Source organism: Thunnus thynnus, chromosome 23 (assembly GCF_963924715.1).
Source record: "Thunnus thynnus chromosome 23, fThuThy2.1, whole genome shotgun sequence".
Taxonomy (NCBI): Eukaryota; Metazoa; Chordata; class Actinopteri; order Scombriformes; family Scombridae; genus Thunnus; species Thunnus thynnus.
In genome coordinates this window covers 7,502,744-7,523,057 of record NC_089539.1, presented here as the reverse complement: position 1 = coordinate 7,523,057, position 20,314 = coordinate 7,502,744, and the positions used below count along the sequence as shown (strand labels likewise).

The 20,314-nt window shown below is 38.2% G+C and overlaps 2 protein-coding genes across 2 annotated transcripts; both read left to right on the top strand.

Moving 5' to 3' along the window:
• The first annotated feature begins 1,601 nt into the window (after window positions 1–1,601).
• Window positions 1,602–8,361, top strand: phyh (phytanoyl-CoA 2-hydroxylase). Its single transcript, XM_067581678.1, has 9 exons — window positions 1,602–1,752; window positions 3,242–3,297; window positions 3,811–3,921; window positions 4,194–4,362; window positions 4,568–4,649; window positions 4,787–4,968; window positions 5,069–5,218; window positions 5,469–5,603; window positions 7,508–8,361. Exons 1-9 carry the CDS (start codon window positions 1,687–1,689, stop codon window positions 7,559–7,561), a joined length of 1,005 nt encoding a protein of 334 aa, XP_067437779.1. The 5' UTR covers window positions 1,602–1,686; the 3' UTR covers window positions 7,562–8,361.
• Window positions 8,362–13,220: 4,859 nt separating this feature from the next.
• ucmaa (upper zone of growth plate and cartilage matrix associated a) lies at window positions 13,221–19,918 on the top strand. The gene is made up of 5 exons (XM_067582097.1): window positions 13,221–13,375; window positions 14,806–14,865; window positions 14,960–15,055; window positions 17,534–17,632; window positions 19,448–19,918. Exons 1-5 carry the CDS (start codon window positions 13,318–13,320, stop codon window positions 19,534–19,536), a joined length of 402 nt encoding a protein of 133 aa, XP_067438198.1. The 5' UTR covers window positions 13,221–13,317; the 3' UTR covers window positions 19,537–19,918.
• The last annotated feature ends 396 nt before the right edge of the window (window positions 19,919–20,314 follow it).

Sequence of the window (20,314 nt, the reverse complement as noted above, 5' to 3'; positions counted from 1 at the left end):
ATTATGGACAGACCCAGACTTGTATATAATCTGCTGAGGGGGCTGTGAAGTAATGTTGATATATTGATATATTTATCACAGATGTACAGAGTTTTAATTCATTTTATTGGCTGAGTGGTGAGTAGGGTCATGCATAGTCCAATGAAGCACCAAGGTTCTGATTGATGTTGTTAGTACAGTGAATAAACTGCTGAGTGTATTGTATTATTGATTTGATTCATGTTTTTCTGTCATTCTTGCCATGTCAGAGCTGCCGTCTTGACCTCTGCACACCCACATCTCCAAAGGCAGTGGTTCTCAAAGTGGGGTCCAGAGACCCCCAGGAGTCCCTGAGGTGATTCCAGGGGTCCCCAGCAAAAAGGGGAATAATTTATTTTCACTATAATTACATCCATAATCAACACAATGACAGAATGTATGACTATTTTGGTCACATGCTTCATAAATTTTCTGTCATAAAACATCTAAAAGCAAAAATCTTATCAGATGGGGGTTCGTGGTCTAATTTGTGTCAATTTAGGGGTCCTTGACGTGAAAAAGTTTGAGAACCACTGCCCAAAGGGACCACAATGGAAATAAGCCTTTCGGCTTTATTGTGTTATCCTCACTCAAATGAAATCTATCAATCATTCAATCAATCAATCAATCAATATCTAATTTAATATGAAAGTACATTTAGTTCCACTCCAATGCTAGGCAACTCTAGTCAGCTGGAAGGCAGACAGGAAACTCATTCTCTACATATACAAAATAAATAGTCAAGCAAACAAGTGTTTTCAGGGCGACAGATAGAAAAATGAACATTAATAGGCGTGAAAAGAGAAATTAACAGTATAGACAACAGCCAATAAGTTTATTTTTGATTTTGTGGCGCCACCTGCTGGATAAAAACTGCAGGAACAGAATTTTAATATTACACAAAAATATTATTGAACATTGATAATACAAATTGTGCGTAAATCTGAATAAATACAATTATCTAAATAATTTGAATAAACTTAATTATAGCAATAAACTATTGGATTTTCCTTTAAGTATTTCCTCCTAATAATTTTGATGTGTAAAGGGTCAGTTCACCTAAAACAGAAAAAAATAAATAAACATATTTTCTCATTTAGGTCTGCATGCAGATATTTTGGGTATTATTTTAGCAGGTTTCTAACATGTCTGCTGCCAACCAACAAAGGAAGGTGAATGGAAATTAATTTATTCTGCTCAAATGAAGAAGAAATACTGTTTGGGTTTTTTTGGTTTTTTGGTTTTTTTTACTAAGTTAACGTCAACATCTTTTTCCAGAAACTGTCCCATGCATTTACTTTAGTGTCGTCTTTACTGTTTTTTGTTGGGACTATCTCCTCAGTATAGTGTGGATACAACAGGTTTTTGTTGTGATGTGGGCATAAATTTACCTTTTAACATACTGTGGTGTTCATGTCTCCTGTGCTACAGGTATTTAAATCCTAACCTAGTTTTACTAGATCTTTCTGCACAGTAGAAGACTACTGTGAATGAAACATACTGGATGATATAGGCGCTTTCCTCAGAATAGTCGGGCTGTACAGACCTGTATGAAACTGACAGTGGGAAGGGGGTGTGTGTTATCATCACTGTAACATTACCCTTTGCCCCAGTCAGGAATAGTTTTCCGTGTTTACCGGGATCACCAGATCACTAACTGACTGGACAATGTCACGGGCTGCGGAGAGACTCAGACTGCTGATCAATCATCTTGATCGACCACCCGCTGTGATCGTATCCTTTTGTTCCGCTATTTTCCGCTATATTATAACAGCTCTGCCTGACAGAGCGGAACAGGCTGATCCGGTAGCCGTATGCTGCACACTGAGCGGTGGGCAGCTCGGCTGTGCCAGGCCGGGGTCCCGCGGTGGACAACAGGCCTCCTGGAGGACAGATAGAGAGATATAATGTAGGCGAATAAATAGGTTTATAAATGCGTAATTAATGAATTTCTTCTAGCACTCAAAAGTACGGAAGTGGAGAACGGCCGTGCTTGCAATTATGTTTTTTAATGCCGTTATCTCGAGAAAACAAAAGGTCGATATTCAAAGAGCTTTATTGGCATGAAAAAAACATGTTGTTGCCAAAGCAGTTTACAAAAGATTCACATATGTGACATATTACATATACAGTACATATTAGATACACAGCTGTCACATGTGCAGCTTCTGTATTATACTGATGGAGCCCATTCTTTGATTGCTATACAGTACAATATAGTAACGAGATCAATTAACCTGTTATCACGAGAAAACGAGCTTTGTTATGTCGAGATAACGGTAATAAAGTAATAATTGCAAGCACGGATGTTCTCGGCTTCCATACGATTTGAAAGACTATTAATAACCAGTAAATTAATTAAATCAGAACACTTTCTGTGTTTTGCTTTTCTCTTTTCGTGCTGTTTTTTCATGCAGCATTAATGCAGGTTTAACAAAGTTGAGTTGATGTTGATCCTACACATGAACAAAGTAGCCTATCAGTGATGAAAAGTAACTGAGTACATTCACTCATGCATGGTACTTATATTATTGGATTATTATCATTATTGATGCATGAACATGTAAGGAGCTGCTAATGTTGTGGATGGTACTTGACATACTACAGTATTTGGTAGTTTAATGTATAACAGTGCATCATTTTATAAGAAGATTATATGTTTTGTATGTAAAATCCTGTGTAAAGTGATGAAGGTAACTAGATGTCAGAAAAATATAGCACAGTAAAGTATTTCCCTCTGAAATGTAGTGGAAAATGAAAAATACTAATATTTTATATAATAGTCTGAAAGGGGCTATAATGAGCATAACAAGTGTTTTTATTTTGGATACTTTAAATACATTGTGTTACTAATACTTCTGTATGTTAACTTAAGCAAAATTTTGATTGCAGGACTTTTACTTGTAATAGAGTATTTTTACAGTTGGGTGTTGGGATACAGTTTTACTTAAACAGACCACTGTAAACCAAAGTGCACCTTGGGAGAAGTGTAAAATAAAAGTGTAGATATATTGTAAATGGGCTTATTAAGGCTACTTGTTGGATTTTGGGAGAAATGTAAGGGAGTAATGCATCTCAAAGTTTAGTTCTGGCCATGTATCAATCCCACGCAAAAATCTTAAAGAAAGTCGTGATTGGATTTTTTACCAAACTTGTGGAAATTGTACATTTCACTCAGCATATTTACTGCTTCCTGCCTTCCTCCTTGACTTAACTCCTTCAGGCGGGTGCACCAACTTCTGCCCAAACCTTCACCTACAGTCACCCACACAAGCTGAGGTAAGGACAAACCTTCAGTTTTAGTTGATTTTGTAACTCCAATAGATTTTTGCAGCCTCAACAGTTGCCTCAGTCTAAAGGTTTTCTTATGCACAATTATGCAATCGGTGTTAGTCATTCCCCCTTTGACACAGTTTCTCCAGTGCTGCCTTCAGTCACGTCCCATAATGACCTACTTTCCTGCACTCTACTGTATGTGTGCATCTGTGTATTAGCAGCTGGTGGTGCATTCAGTTTCATTTATTCAGAGGACAATAACAAAACAAGCCTACCTTTAAGGTTGTTTAAAAGTTCCAGAAAAAGTCTCATATGTCCTTCCTGTTATCACCACCAGGTGGTAGTGACTGTTTTTTTCTTACTCATCAGCTTGAATTTACTGTAAATCCAAAGTGACTTGAATGCAACATTCACAAGCACACCATCTATCAATAATTTCCTGTCTACAATAGCTTTTCTTTCCAACTAACAATGAAAGTAGATAACGTGGTGATACTGTTGTGTGTTTTCTGGTAGATACACTTGTGATAACGACCTGCTGACCCCAGAACAGCGACACTTCTATGAGGAAAATGGCTTCATTCTCATCAAGAATCTGGTGTCTGAGGAGGACATCGACATGTTTAGGTGAGATCAGTAACTTTGACAACTGCAAAGATTTTTTTCGTTTACCCCAGCGTATAAACATAAAAACACACAGTTTGTAACTGAGATTCAGAAATTCCATACTACTATTTTTGTATCTTTGTGTCAAAGTGACTCTTAAAAAGTAAACCTATGACTCCACAGTGAAACAATGAACTTTTGTAAAAACCTGCAGATAGACTACTTTTATATATTGCTACACAAAGTGCCTTACAATTGTGAGATGCTGAATGTTCTCCATGTTCGTTCTTCAGGAAGGAGTTTGAACGGATCTGTCGCCAGGAAGTGAAGGTTCCTGGTCTGGTGGTGATGAGGGATGTGGCGATCGTTAAGTCAGAGTTTGTTCCAGATCAGAAAGCGGTTTCCAAACTCCAGGACTTCCAGGAGGATCCTGAACTATTCCGGTACTGCTCCTTACCGCAGGTACAACAAGACACACAAGTCACTTATTTTACTCTGTGGGCTTCAAACTTTTTTTTTCCAAACCTTCTATCAGTTTATTTTCAAAGAACATAGAGATGAATAAAATTCTACAAACGAAACCTGATGTCATCAAGAGATTTATATCTGCAAAGCTACTTAAGTATGAAATGATTTAAGCCTGAACATTGAACTGATTCTATGTCAGATCCTGAAGTATGTGGAGTGTTTTACTGGACCCAATATCATGGCCATGCACACCATGCTGATCAACAAACCTCCTGATGCAGGTATGAAGCGATTACAAAAAACAAGACACAGATTCCCCACATATTTGAAAAGAAAAAACGCCACACACAACAGTGTTTCTTCAGTTTTTTTAAACCAGGTTCAGCTGTTATGAGATTTCTGTCTCCTGCTGTTTCAGGTAAGAAGACGTCCCGTCACCCGATGCATCAGGATCTGCATTACTTCCCGTTCCGACCAGCCGACCGGATTGTCTGCTCTTGGACAGCGATGGAGAAAGTGACCAGGCAGAACGGCTGCCTGGTCGTGCTGCCGGGAACACACACCGGCACGCTGCAGGAGCACGACTACCCCGAGTGGGAGGTACAAACACACAGTCACGAAAATCTACACGAAACATGATTACACTTGCGATGAGTTACACACACATAAGCACTGCCTCTGCACTGTGTGTGTCCTTCAGGGTGGGGTGAACAAGATGTACCACGGAATACGTGGATACAACCCGCAGCACCCCAGGGTGCACCTAGAGATGGAGAAGGGTGACACGGTCTTCTTCCACCCGCTGCTGATCCACGGCTCTGGCATGAACCAGACAAAGGGCTTCCGCAAGGTACTACATTACCCATAATCCACCCAGTGTCCCGATATTTTTTGAAGCAAACTTGCTGAAAACTCAGAAGAAAATAGAAAGATTGAAACGATTAGAAATATAATTATAAAACCAATAACACTTTGATTCAAGATTTAAAGTAGCTTCTCTGGTTAGAAGAACTCACCAAAGTGGCTGAATATGAAAAGGCTTCATGTTGAGGAGAGTCACTCTCACCTAAACTGTGTGTGTGTGTGTGTGTGTGTTTCAGGCTATCTCCTGCCACTATGCAGGCGCTGACTGTTATTACATCAACGTGAAGGGAACCACGCAGGAAAATATCGAGAAGGAGGTGCAGGAGATCGCAGCCAGGAAGTACGCTATCGGCAGTGAAATTGCCTTCCAGGTGAGACATTTAAAATTCACATCTCATTCATCTTTTTAAACATTCTCTATTACAGTTACCGTAACAACATGGATGACATGGAAAAGGTTTTAAGTGTGTGATACTGTTTGGTTAAGTTTTGATTTTTGCATAAGTGTACAATAATTATGAGAATGAACAGCATGTAAGTTGTTGATATTTGGCTTGTAGTTTCTAAATGTGTCCGTCCTTGCAGGAGTACACTTTAAACCTAGAATCAGAGGCTACAGATATAGTGGAGGTGGCTGATAAAATGGAACTGTTGGCATGACAGTGAGCACTGATGACTCACAAAAGTCATATGCTTTACTATTTTTATAGCAGTTCCCGTAAAATAGATTTATAAAAATGAATGCAAGCATGCACAGTGTTGATATTTGCTGTCTAATCTCGAATCACTCCCTGTAGGAATATACTTTAAAGCTTAGTGCGATGAGAGAGCAGAGAGCAGCAATAACAAACTGAACCCTTAAAGTTGTGTTGGATACAAAATTAGACACAGGTTTAGCTGTTAGATGTAATCATCTATGTGTGGGCTAAGTAGTGGCTACCCTGGCAGCCAACTCAGAATCTGTATATGGTGCCATTTTACTCATTTTGCAGGGTACACTCTGCTCCCAGTGATCCACCTGATGTTCACCAACATCTTAAGTAGATAATGTACATGTTCGTGATGTACACCAATGTGAAAATGAGTCATCTTTGTAGCTGAACAGATATTTATGAAGGGGTAAAATTGCAGTGGCATGTTATAACTAATGTCTGGCAGCACTAATAACATCACCAGTTTATACAGTATTTTGTTATTGTTTACAAGCAGGAGATACAGTTTGTAAGGAGGAGTGTAATAAAATATCCCATTATATGTCCCTGTCATGAGCTACATTTACTTTGTGGTCAGCCTTCGCAAAGAAACAAGCATATTGTAGTTGCGAGCCTGGAGCCCAATTCAGCAGAAACACAGCAGCATGTGACTTCAGTGTTGATACAAGCCATTATCATACATAGAACTGAAATCAAGCAAAGCAAGACTCTCATAATAATGAATCTTTAGAACACAATTAAAAGTAATTTGGCTAACTTGGTAATTGGCTAACTTATCACATTCGACGAGCAAATGTAAACAGTGAAAAAACATAGCATGAAGTGTGATGTTTTGCCAATTTGCATTAATATGCAATATGTGATTTTGTTGAAACCTTTTAAACTCCATTTTTAAAGGTCATGTTCATATTAATACCTACCATGTGACATGGAAGTAATTGTTGCATCAAAAAAATTATTTTACTGAAACACTTGTGAGTAATAATTAGAGAGAAAAGTAAGACATTAAAGGTGCACTCCCAGTGATTTTACACATGAAGTTCAGTTTACTTGTCACGAGAAGTCCTACTCACTTGCCTGTGAAAACAGTTTTATAACATCTTACACGGCTCTGGAGAGAGTTTTCCAAAGTTTGAAAAATTAACCCTGATGATGTCATCAGGGTTATTTTTCAATATATCTTTAGACTTAAAACTTAACAGAAAGCCAGAATTACAAAGTGGTGGTGTTGCAGGATTTGAAAGAAGTGGGCATTTATAAGGCATAGGGAGTCTAAAGAAAGATGTTATTGCGTTGCATTATGGGAAATGTAGGATGCAGTGTTTCTGGAACTTGAACTTGAATATCTAGGCCTCTGCTGCTTCTATTTCGACCATTCCTTTTTAAAATGTGTTTCTTGCAAGTTTATGAAAGTGAAATACTAAATTGCTGGAATATCTGTTTAATGCAAATTGCATGAAAAGCACTGAAACCATTAGTTCTAATATTTGGCTACTGCAGACAAGAAAATCCATACAGTTTGTTTTTGGTGAACTGACCCTTTAACTCTTTTGCTCCTGCAGGATACCTGGGCTGTCCGAGGTCGCCTGGTGCAAGGAGAGAGGATTTCACTGTGAGGTCACCATGGACGTCTTTAATCTACGTCTACATCACAGCTAATCCCTGAGCTGAAATGAGAGCAGATTGATATAGTTGCTGGGTATGAAGCAACAGGTCTTTTACAAAAAGATCTTGTCATCTAATTGTTTGTATCCTACAATTTCTAATTTTCTTTTGTAGTGGAAGAATGTAATCTCTAGATTACTGGGAGCTGGGCTGTGTCTTGCAGGATATATCAAAGAAGAGGAAAATGTCTGCAGAGATGAGCAAGTAGTAGTATTTTAGAAATATAATATAGAGCGTGTTGTTCTCACCAACAACATAAAGACAGGAACTGTTATTTAACTAGAAAACATCAGTTATCTCACCTCCTGCTACTTGCTTTACAGCATTTTACAGGGCAAAATGCAGTTGAAATAACACCAAAACCTTAACAGAAAGGGATGTTAGCCGCACAGATAGACAGGCTTGAAAAAGATGATTTGTGGCATGTTAATTAGGACAAAAATGAGTATTTTCATAGAGTGAGTGAGTGAGAGAGAGAGAGAGAGAGAGGCAGAGTGAGAAGAGAGATTTTAATGAAAGTGATATTCAAGCAGAAATATAGAAATCACCTGGGTTGACTGTGGTACTTGTCAATAAACACTAACAGAGGCCTTGAGCTTATATTGCCTTATAAATTTGTCAAAGTGTTAATTTTCTTGTGTCTGTTGATATGATTTTAACTGTTTGATGATGAGTGAATGGATGCTGTTTTAGGATCTTGTTCTGATCAATTTAATAGCAATAAACTCAGAAATGGCTTGTATAATAATGACACTTTTGTTTTTCATTTCCTTTCAACCTTCAGACACAGAAACATACACACATGCATTATCAGTGTTTAGATGTGTTTATTTACTGCTTAACTTATCTGATAAATCTTTGTTCACTTTGTATGTCAAAGTTCACTTTGTATGTCAAAGCACTAATGATGCTGTGTGAAAGGTGAGAATGTACAATTATGTAATCAGAGGGAATAATCCAAAAACAGGAGGGATTATGGGTAGAAAGAATATCTTGGAAAGCTGAACAAAATGTCACAACAGAGAAGGGTGTACATAAAAGTGTTAGACTCAGATTTGTTTTGGATCGACAACCAACAGATTGGCAGGAAATAGAATGCTGTCTCATAAACAAGCTGCTTGTCAGTCATGTGACTTCTGTTTCAACCATAATTAGCCTAGAATTGGACAAAATCAAGCTAAACAAACCAAAATGAAACTCGGAAGTTATCATTAGTTTCTCAGCCTCGGTCAGCTGACTTTGCCTTCCACACATGGCACAATATTTTACGATGGCTTTGGCTGAGTTTCCACATTTTTCAGTGTGCAAAACTCCGAATGCCAAGAACCAAACTGACTCTAAACTTTTAAACAGAAAATACTGTCCTTATAAAGAAAGTGCAAACACTAAATCACGTGCAGAGTCCTGAGAATCCAGACACCTCATTTTGGCACAACTTTCAGTACTTAACATGTGTTTGCAAGCATTTCTCCATATTTTAACATTTCCCTGGAGAGCAGCATAATTACTTTTTATTTCATCACCACTGGAATACATGTCAAAAGTAGGCAGCAGTGGAAATAGAAAAGGCAATATGTGTCGATATATAGCAACGCAACTGTTACAATAGTACAATACAATAGTGTAAACTGTTTACAGTATTACTTAGCTTACTATGTTTTAGATGATTAAACTTACAAGTGATTGAAATATCGAAAGTTTGGTGTTTCAAATATGGACCTCTGCATAAATTGCAATTTTCCCCTCATTATTATTTGTATGATCTTGAGGAAATGGCCACTGCAGACTGTTTTGTTAAATATTAGTTCCTGTTTGACAGCCTTATTGTCAAATGATCATTTTATTTTAAAATGCTACAATGATTCAAAATCAGTGATAAACATATGAATTGCTGTGACGCTCTAATAAACCTTCTGTGTGATGTATTACATAGAATTACATGTTATATATATCTGTATAGTATTTTTTGTTAAAAGTTTTGAAAATTGAAAATCTGTTGTCTAAATAAATTATAAAATACTGGATGTTGCAACAGGGTTCCATCTGTTTTCAGATGGAGGTCCGGGCTATTTCCTGGCTCCCCGCACTGGAACCCTCCAAAAAAAACACTTAATCCAGCAGTGTGTCTGTGGGTGTATTGAAACGATGTCTTTGTTCAAATCCAGAGGGAAGCTCAGCTCTTACATTCATGCAGAAATACAGGAAGTTCATTCACATACAGCAGAGGCTTTATCAGTACAGATGAAGGTGGTAAACCGCTGCTCCTTTGTTGAAGTGCACACGTACAGCACATACACTCATGCACGTAGAAACATGTGATACATACACTTACTGCAAGTACACACACAAACACAAATCCTGTATATTGATGCTCAAATGAACAGAGACACACTTACAAACTGATCAAAATAAGCTTCAGCAGAAGCAGTCATGGGGACAGAAATGCACACACAGCAAATAGTTTCTTTCTTTCTCTCTCTCTCTCTCTCACACACACACACAGTGACACACATCTAACTTCAGGCATTCACTGCAAAATCTTTCCCAGACTGCAGATCTGCTGTCATTTTTCTAAGCTAAGTTGCGAGTCATCACTCTGCCCAGTTTCCTTCAGAGGAAACTGTAACACATTTCAGATTTCATTACATCTCACACAAAGGACAAACCAGCAGCAACTGAGGATCTTTACGTCTCTCATTTCAGGCAAAACTCGTCATATAGTTCAGTAGTTTGCAGGATGTTGTAGAATTAAACACAGGTTAGTGGAATAAAGTATGTATGCTAAACCCTGAGATCATTCATACCAGTAACGATAATGAATGGGTCCAGTACAGCGACAAGATGTTCATACCTGCACACACTATGCCTGCAAGGTAAATATACACCATTCAGTATATAGAGACAAGTAACAATGCACAATAGAATATGTTGTAAAGCCAATAAAAGGTATCCCTGAGCCCAGCAGTTTGTTAAATTCTATATTATCTAATAGTGCTTTAGGTAGGGAGTATTTTGCAACACCTTTACATTATAAATGAGGTCACAAAGTTTGCAGGGCAGGGTTTTTTATTTCTTATTTGTCTTTTCAGGGGATTCAGGAATGATTTTGAGTCTTCAAACTATTAACTGACCTACTTACCTCACTTTGTACCAGCTCAAGCTTCATGAACTTTGGCCAGCAAACTCAGTTATGCTCTTTATACAGAAAATACACAAAACACTGTGCTTCTCTACAAACATAACATGGAAAGCTGTATGAACCTGATCTAACAAAAGGGCCATTGACCTCCTGAATGATAAGAGATTGGCTGGTGGTGAGAGATGTGCTTTCATTTGTGTCAACGCATTTACAAAAATTACACATTATATGTGCCATGATTTGAACAAATGTTAGCAAAGTGATGCATCTGAAAGCTGCTTTCCAGCATTCAAAATGACACTGAGTGACTTTGGAGGAGCCACAGATATTACATAACAACATTTTAGAATGCCCTTGTCGCCTTGTCGCTGAGAAACAACTTAAATTTAAGTAATAAAGTGTAGTTTGTGTCTGTTGGTGTGATTACTGTAGTCACAAAAGCAGCAGATCAGCCTGTTACTTCAGGTTATATTCCATCCTGAGTTCCCTTTTCACTCTCACAGAATTAGAAACAGAAGCACAAAGTCTTCATTTCTAACAATGCTTGCTTGTGGTCAGAAACATGATTCCAGAGAACTATTGCACAAAAGCAGAATTCAGAAATCCAGGATAATTGAAAAAGTGAGGCTTGAAACATAGTGAGTATTGCCTAAAGGAAATCCACATTATGCACAATTCCTGCTGTGCTAATTGACAGGTGTTTTACAGAATTCACAAACTGTCGGATGTCTGTACACCAAACACCTAGAGATACAACTGGACCTGGAAATCCTGAAACTAGAAAGGGAAGTGATTTCAATGCACACTGTAAGCATGACTGTAACATAATGTATTAATCATTGTTGTTCTCTCTCCCAAGCTCCAAGCTGACAAGTGACGACCGCAAAATAAAAAGGTCAAAAGACATTGTAGTGTCCTCCCAGTTTCATGAATGTACAGTACACTATATAGTTATGTGAAATGAGACTATAATTTGGGAAGATTATACAATTATGAAACCTAACAACAAACTGTGTGCTATCAATTCCAAATAAAATATATGTACACAGGGAAAAGTGACATACACTATCCTTTTATTAGTAAGGGACAGGCCTCATCAGCATTTCTAATCGTCTCAAGATGTGCAATTATATATGTATGTATGTATTCATCAAACCCCTGACAGCAATATGAACAGTAGGCCTAACAGTAAAAATGACCCCCAGGTGAGTGCTAATGTTTCTCTGTGTCTGCTGGATGTGTAAATAGGCAACTGTTTGCTAACAAGTTTGCAACATCAGCTTTACACATTAAGCTGATATGTTGCACTTGAGGATGGTTGGTAGTGTGAGTGGGAAGCATTGATTTTTTAGAATAGAAAAATGTATTCAGCCTGGCCACCAAAAAGGAGAAACAAAATCAATTTCATTAGGTTCATCATCTGCAGATAATTAGTGGAAAAAACAGTCCACAAAACACTGGCCGTCCTCTATTTTTCCTGGAGAGGGTAAAACAGACCAACCGGTTTGCTGTCCTCCAAAACCTTTCAAACCCTGTCACCTGCTATCTGTGGCCAATCAGGGAGGGTCTCTGGAATAAGTGCCACTTTAACTCAGGTGGCATTAATCTCCCCTCGTTTGGAGTAAAATGGTATTCAATTGTATTGTGACAAAAAATATTAATCTAATTTACCCCTTCAAGAGGCACAATAAAAAATACATATTGTCAATAATCAAGTAAACATTACCTTCTTTTGAACTGACTAACATTACAGCAGGAAAAAATACTCACAAAGACATTTTAAAGGGGAAGTGCACTCCTTTTTCTTGAAGGGTCAAGAAGGTCAGGGAATTAAAGTCCCCCTACCAAAAACCTGTGTGAGCAAAAAGACTAAACACAAGTGAATGAGCCTTTCTTAAACATCACAACTTCATGGCTGAATAACTAAATGTTGATCGGATGAGTGAGAGGAATGTGCACCTTCCTCTTTGCATACATACCAACACTGACTCAATTACATATTTGAAATGGAGAAAGAAGGCTGTGTGACGTGATAATATGTCAATGTTTACAAAAAATAATTAAAAAAACACTATTAATGCTGGTTTAAGTACAGCATTTCGTCATTAGAACAAAGCAAATTTATCATTGTAACAAGAGATACTTTAAGCTAGCAATAAGTGCAACAAAGAGGCCTCATGTCAAGGTACTTTTTTTTAAACAATTTCCTAACATCAAGGATTTCTGGATATCACCGTTCAAATCTTTTTAACTTTTTTAACAGTGATTGATTTTTGAAATCAGTCACCAAAGCCTGGTTCCTATTCCGCTTTTCTCTTGCTTCATTTCACTTCACGCCATCATTCCTCCTCCTCCTTGCTTTCTTCTTCTTTTCCCTTGGGCCATTGAAATTCCAGTAGCTCTCTCCTCCCTGAGACCTTCTGTCCCTCTTCCTCCTCCCACTCCTTTCCTCCCTCTTTGCCTTTCCCACCTTACTCCCTTCCCTCTCTCATCTTACTCTCCTCTCTCAGTTCATTTGAGGTAGGTGTGCTGTTTAGTCCAGTGGAGTTCTTCCTTTCCTCTCTCAAGATGTCCTGGACCCGAGTCATCGTGCTCTCTTTGCTCACCACCCTCCTCATCCTCACCAGTGAGTACCTTGCTTGGGTGTGGAGGAACGGGAGAGAGATGGGGGTTATTTCTGGGTACATCCTTAAGTGAGATGAAGATAGAGAAGATTAAATAGGTTTGAGGGTATTAAGCTCTGATATGTGCTGTCATCCTTTAATATTGGGAAATCTGGTAGTATTTTGCTGTCTTACAGATGACCTTAGACTTGTTCATAATTGTCATAATTGAGTTTACTTGTAATTTCCTCATTTATTTTTAAATTTCAATTTATTAATTTGACACATATTGTTTGTGCAGTCTCATCTGGGAGCTGATTGGGGTCAGTGTGAATCAAATTGTAGAAGTTAGTGTTTTCCGAAACAAATGTTGTTTGTTGCACTGCATGTACAACTGAGTTAAATGGTCATATTTGCATTAAGTTTTAAGTTATATTTTCGGGGATATGTACGGGAACATAAGGAAAGTAAGTACAGTATGTTTGCTGCAAATTTGCTGAGGGATGTCCAGTAGTCTTCCAGAGAATCTTAAACTCACAAGCTCAGTTTTCACTACAAGATACAAGTCTGGAGTACATCTGCTAATAATCGACTAATATCGACAGCTATGGACCTGACTAATCAGTGAATTATCGAGTGTGACATAGATAGTGATAATAATAAGCAAGACCAATCTGAATTGGCATACCACAGAGGATAAAGTGAAATTTGGTAGCTGGCTTTGCAAAGCTAGACATCCTGTGATTTGTAGTAATTAAGAAAAATTATAGCTGTGGCTATAGTAATCTTGTTTTAATTTGACCAAGCTTTTTCCATTACCACACCCAGACTGTGGAACAGATTGCCCCTAGCTATCAGATCTTCCCCATCTGTTGCCACTTTTAAATCCCAGCTAAAGACCCACCTTTGTACAGTTGTTTTTCATTAATTATTACAGTAGTGATCATTTTAATTTTGTCTTTTAAACTTATTTGTCTATTTATTTTTGTTTTCATTTAAATGTATTTTAAATTTCTCTGTAAAGCATTTTGGTCAACATTTGTTGTTTTTCTAATGTGTTCTATAAATAAACTTGACTTGACATCAATAATTTGTAAAGCAACAATTGTGGCCCTCACAACCTTCCATATATTTATGACAACATAGGTCCTCTGTAATATGGGACTAAGTCTCTGTATTTTCAGCTATCACATATTTTTCGTCTCGCTTCTTTTGTTTTTTCTTTTGTTTCTCTTGTCTCATACTCAAGACATGATTTCTAACTGTTAGCATTTAGCAGTATCTTGTAGAGGATGGTTTGTAAGTCTTTTTTTGCTTGGATAATTTAATCAAAATGTCATGATGAAGTTTGGTGTCAATTCTTTAAATACATCTTCCTTATCAACGGGATAAAGAGACAAGAGCAAACTTTGAAGTAAAGACAAGAAATCATTATTTCTCCTTTTGTTCTCAGTTTCCACCGCGGTAAAAAGTGCAGCCGTACGGGACAACTCAAAAGCAGCTGATCCTAAAGGTGATAGGTGCCCAACGTTTTTAACAATTTCACATAACTTTTGTTTCACATGTCCTCCATATGTAATCTTCATCTTCTGACATCTGACCTTTAGGGGCAGCACGGCAGGTGTTCATGCCTGAGTCGGAGGCCTCTAACTTCTTCAAACGCCGCAGTCGGCGCTCAGTCCAATACTATGCAGAGCTCCAAGGTAAGTTGTCCAGTATGAATGGAAGGGTTTCCTGTCATCTCTGCTGGCAGAAAACCAGCAGTATGAGTGAAGAGTTTGGTTTGTGGATTGGAGATGAGGGGATGAGTGTTTATTTATATTTGGGGTTATGTGAGCTTGATTCACCCCAACCGTGCCGAGTGATTTATGAAGCCACACTGAGTTAAATATGTCAGGCTTGGCCTCCTGTATAGAGCTTGTGTATGTGTGTGTGAGGGAACGTTGGGTTTAGTGGTTTGTAGTAGGACTCTAAGAATGATATGGTTTGAGGTTTTAACTGCAAGTTTTGAAAGTGCAACAGAGAAAGAGAGACAGAGAGGACTGAAAACTGAAGCAGGTGTTGTTCTATAGAACGGCCTTTAAATGCGAGTCTGAGAGACACACACACACGAGCTGGAGGCTGCAGAAGGAGTCACAGGGTAGTATGGAGCAGGCTCTCTCTCTGTTTCTCGGTACAATAAGCTCATTCTTCCACTGCCAGCATCTGTATGATACACAATGCCAAAAACACCTCAAACCAAGTGAACAAACACTTAAATGCAAATTGTTTCAGGACAATCCTGCAAACATATATCATTACATTGTTATGTCCAAAATAGTTCTTCGATAAGTAAATGCAGAATTTATGCTTTATCTGACATGGAAGCATGAAAATGGCTTGCTGACTACTGTGATTTTCATCATTTCACCACCAGGTCCCTGTTAATTAATCTGTTTTCTGTCAGAAAATGCTGGAAGGCTTATCAGAGAAGTCCTTGCGTGCCACTGAACATACCTCCAGAGACAGACTATGGGTCATTTGCTGCCCATCAGAACACCAAATGGGGCCTGGGCTCTGAACAAACAGGCCCACATTCTTAGAAAAAAATAAAACACTTAGAAAAAGGTTGATTATGTCCCTTGCCCACCTGGTTCATGAGAACCTAAGGGGACAGTTTTGAGTTTGTGTGTATAACAGATTGACTTGTTTTTTGCAACTTAAGTGATGCAAAAGAAGTTGAGGTAGGAATACAAGGCTCAGGGGCTCCATATTCACAAATTAGCATAGTTATAGCCTCAGTCTGGACTCTCTATCGCCAACCATAGCTCATTTGGGTTCATAGAACCTTTTTAATATAATTTAGCAAAACAGAATGCCTCTTGTAGAGACACATAAATCAGGTATATGCAATATCTCCAACAGATGTTGAACGATTACATAACCTGTTGTGAGTTCAGTGCACTTGTCTTTTTTCAGATATGTTTTTCCCGTCATATCTCTTTCTAATGAGGTTAAGGAAAGGTAGGGAAAGAAAAAAAGGATGTAATTCTTTACACACCCCTGAAACAAGACTAGGCCTTCTGCTAACAATTTAGGATACTGTAATGAGAAAATAAACTTATTTAGACTTTTTTTTCGGATTCTGTGACTGAGATTATTGAGAGCTTTTTCAAACTCTAAACACAGCAGCTTTGTGCAGCTTTAACAACCATTCAAGAAAATCAGAAAGAAATTGGAAGAAACTGGGACCTGTTTACCGGGAAGCAGGTTTACATGTGAGGTTTGTGTGTGAGGGTGCAGAAATTAAAGTTACGACGTGAGCCATATATTCTACAGCTAAGCTCCAAATAACTGGCCCATTTGGACGGAAAATACGTTTGCAGAGTAGATGCAAGTCTGCGTGTTTACATAAATGTTGTGATGTAATCCCTACAGCTTTTTGTTGTTAAATGTGAGACTTTAAGAAAAACACAGACTGAATAGTAATGTCTAATGTATACAGAAGCTGCCCTGTGCCCGCATGGGTGGGGATGTTTGGTTTTGTGCAATGAAGGAGCAAGAGGGAGGTGTAGGTGTTACCACAAATTTTCCAATACATTACAGTAAGTAGTATGGGTTTCCCTCATTTATTTGTTTTAACACCTCACTAGACTTATACCCTATGTATTGATATGAAACCTTGGTTGTAATTATCAATGTTTTATTTAAAACATTTATCAGATTTTGGAGTCAATTTTACCCCGTGTTGGTTCTGGTGTTGAGGTTGTCCAATAATCTAATGGTTCAGCAGATGTTACATCACTGAGAATCCCATTGATGAAGTCATCATTCGATGTCTGATTCAAATTTACATACCAACAATTTATCGGATTGAGGTGCTATATTTCGATCATTAAATATCTTGATTTTTTAAGAGCGTGCCTGAAAACAACTACATCTAGAGAAAAAGTTGTCAAGTTTGCAGTGGTGTCATTTTGCAGTTCAGTCAGGTGTTCATGACAAATGGCAACAAAGAGCTGAGCTCCATAATCTTAATTTGTGTGCGTGAAAAGTAAGAGGAAAGAAGAGTTTAAAGTTTAATGGTGTTTTAGGAAAGAACAGAAGTGGCTCCACCTGCTTCTTTAGTATCACAAGTGAGTGTATACAGACAAAATGATTGGCTTACCCTTCAGCTCTCCTTTCCCTCCTTCTCTCCACAGCTGAGCAGAGGGTGAGGATGTCAAACAATGAGCACAGGAGGGAGCACAATGAGGAGCAAAGACACGAGTTTGAAAACTACGTTGAGGAGGAGCGTGATGGTAAGACCCGGACCTAACTGCTTTTGGTTCTATGTTAAAATCCCCCTCCAGTCAAAAATGTGTTTTTCTTTTTGTCACCTGACAGTGATGTTTAAGCTTCACTATGCAGTAGGATGCTTGTGCCAAGTATGACAGTAGAGAACTTTTCTTAAATTAATCTGCTGAAGGAGGAAAGATTCTCTGAGCTCACCGAAAATGTGACTTTAAGGCGTGTACTTACAAGCATGATCTGTGACATCACAACTAGTTTCGAAGAAGAAGAAGCCAATCGAGGTCCAGTATGCGACTTACACAAGTGTGATGTGGAAAGTAGGAGTTGTTTTATGTCCAGCAGTTAAACTGTTAAAATTAACTATGTTTACAGGAAGGAGTAGATGCCATTTTAAGAATTTTTAACTAGTTAATTAAACTGTAACAACCTATATCAGACACCAATTATTATTCAAAGTAGTGTGTTTTTATGTATCTTGAGAGTTCATCTTTAAATGTTTTCTTCTAGACTCATGTGTTCCTTTGAATTGAGGGCAGAATCACTGAATTGCTTCAATGACAAGATGGCAGAGAGACAAAACAGAAATTGGTTCCAAACTCTGTGAAATAATAGACAAATAATCCTCCATCGATCACTTATTTTCCACAGGGAGCTGAAGAAGACTTAACATTGAGTGTTTCTCAAAATCACTGTGCTCAGAGTCACTGGATGAAATACAAAGATGACGCAGAGACTTTGTATTGGCAACTTTGTATCATGTCTTGTCGTGAGGGCTAACCTTTGTTGATCCTTGCAGAAAACCTGTGATTTACTTGATTGTCAGCTGTAACGAGAGGCCTCACAAGAGAAAACACATTGAGGGAAGACAGAGCTTTAGTTTTGGATCTTGAATGAACGTCTTGGCACCCACGAGCTGTTGAGCCAGAGCAGCATGCCTAAGACTCCACACCATTTCAAAGTGTCCATTTGTGGCCAAACCCAAGCTGACAATCTTCCCTGCGGTTGTCTGTCCGGTGTGATATAGTTGCAGTAACAACAGTTTCTAAACTAAGAACTGCTCATCATAAAGTTGTGATTGGGTTTTATATGTCGGATTTACAGTATTTTGGGTGGTTTGGGTCAATGAGCTGCTAGAAAAAGATCTCGACCATAACACATCTTTTTCTGAAACTGACTCATTGGTCAATTTACATCAAGACATAAATGTAAGAACCTACATTTTTGTCCCTGGATTTAATTGTCACTTTCACTCCATGTGTGTAAAATGGGGAAAAAACAACAAAGAAAAAAACTCTGTGTGTTAGCATAAATGATCTATTTTTTTCTTTTTACATATTTGCAGTTGGTCATTGAGATGTTAGAGAAGAAACAAACTGTATTAATTGGTTGAATTAATTAAATTAATGTTAATACTGGATTGAAATGTAACTGCCAGTGCCAGTGGCTTGGCAGCCATTTTGTCAGTAGCTAGTTCGCTGACACACCTGTAGTTGTTTTCACCAAGTTGGAGACATCACAGCCATCAGAAAGTCTTATCTCCTCTGACATGGAATTATAACTATGTGACTGATATGAACATTTTTTACTACTTGGCTGTTTGTAATCATGGTCTGTACAATATGATGAGTACACAGCATTGCTAACACTATAGCGTACACTTAGCTAAATGCTAACACACTAACACTATTACCCAATACTATATTTTGTCATGGTCAAGCCAATAAAGCTATTTGAACTGAATTGGACTGATATTTTATCAAGAATTGGTTGTCCATGGTTACATGATTACATTTTACTTAATTTAACTCTTTTTAAATCCACAGAGCAAAATGAGAGATCGAGGGAGACGACTGAGCAGATGCGAGAGTATCACTACGACGGTCTCTATCCTCGCCATCACTGGTTCCACTGAGCGTGCTCTGTCACATGGAGGGACATGCTAACGTTACAACGCCTCTTATTTGAGCAGTACATTAATACTGTCATCACCTTTCCCCTGTGCCAAAGGTGATCTTGGTTAGCCATTGTTAGCAAGTGCTAAAAGTCATCTCTGTATTTTTTTCTTCCCACTTTGTACTGTAAGCTTATCTTTATAATAAATGGAGGCTATATATTTTGCATGCTTGTTTCTACTGCCTTTTACATGTACATAAAAGCTATATGTTAATATTAGTCTGAGCCGTTAGCAGCAATAAATCTTTTACATTCAGAATTTAATTCTTTTTGCCGGAGAGGGGAGAGAAACTGACTTCATGTATTTAAGTCAAAATGTCAAATAAACATAAGTTTCCTGATTCGCAGACCACTGATGTGTTTTAGCTCCATCTGGTATTTGGAGTATTTAAAGGGAGGAAGGCAGTGTGGAATAAAGGAGAAGATGAGGTGAGCTGCAAAAGTCATCAGGCTGCAGTGAATTCCACATTCCAGAGTGGAAATATTAGACATAAACTAGGCAAAGGAGAAAGGAGGTTAAAGGGGGGGGGGCAGCAACAGGATAAGGAGCTCAAATTAAACCCTATGAAATGATGTGGCATGGCGCTCTGTGCTTGCTAATCACACAGTTTCAGATCCAAAAACCTTATTTTGTCTCTATACTATGATTCCACCTCAGAATTTCCCTGTTCATGGCCATATGTGGATTGGCTCAAGAGACTTGAGCGAGCGCCACCTGGCCACAAATCATCACTCCA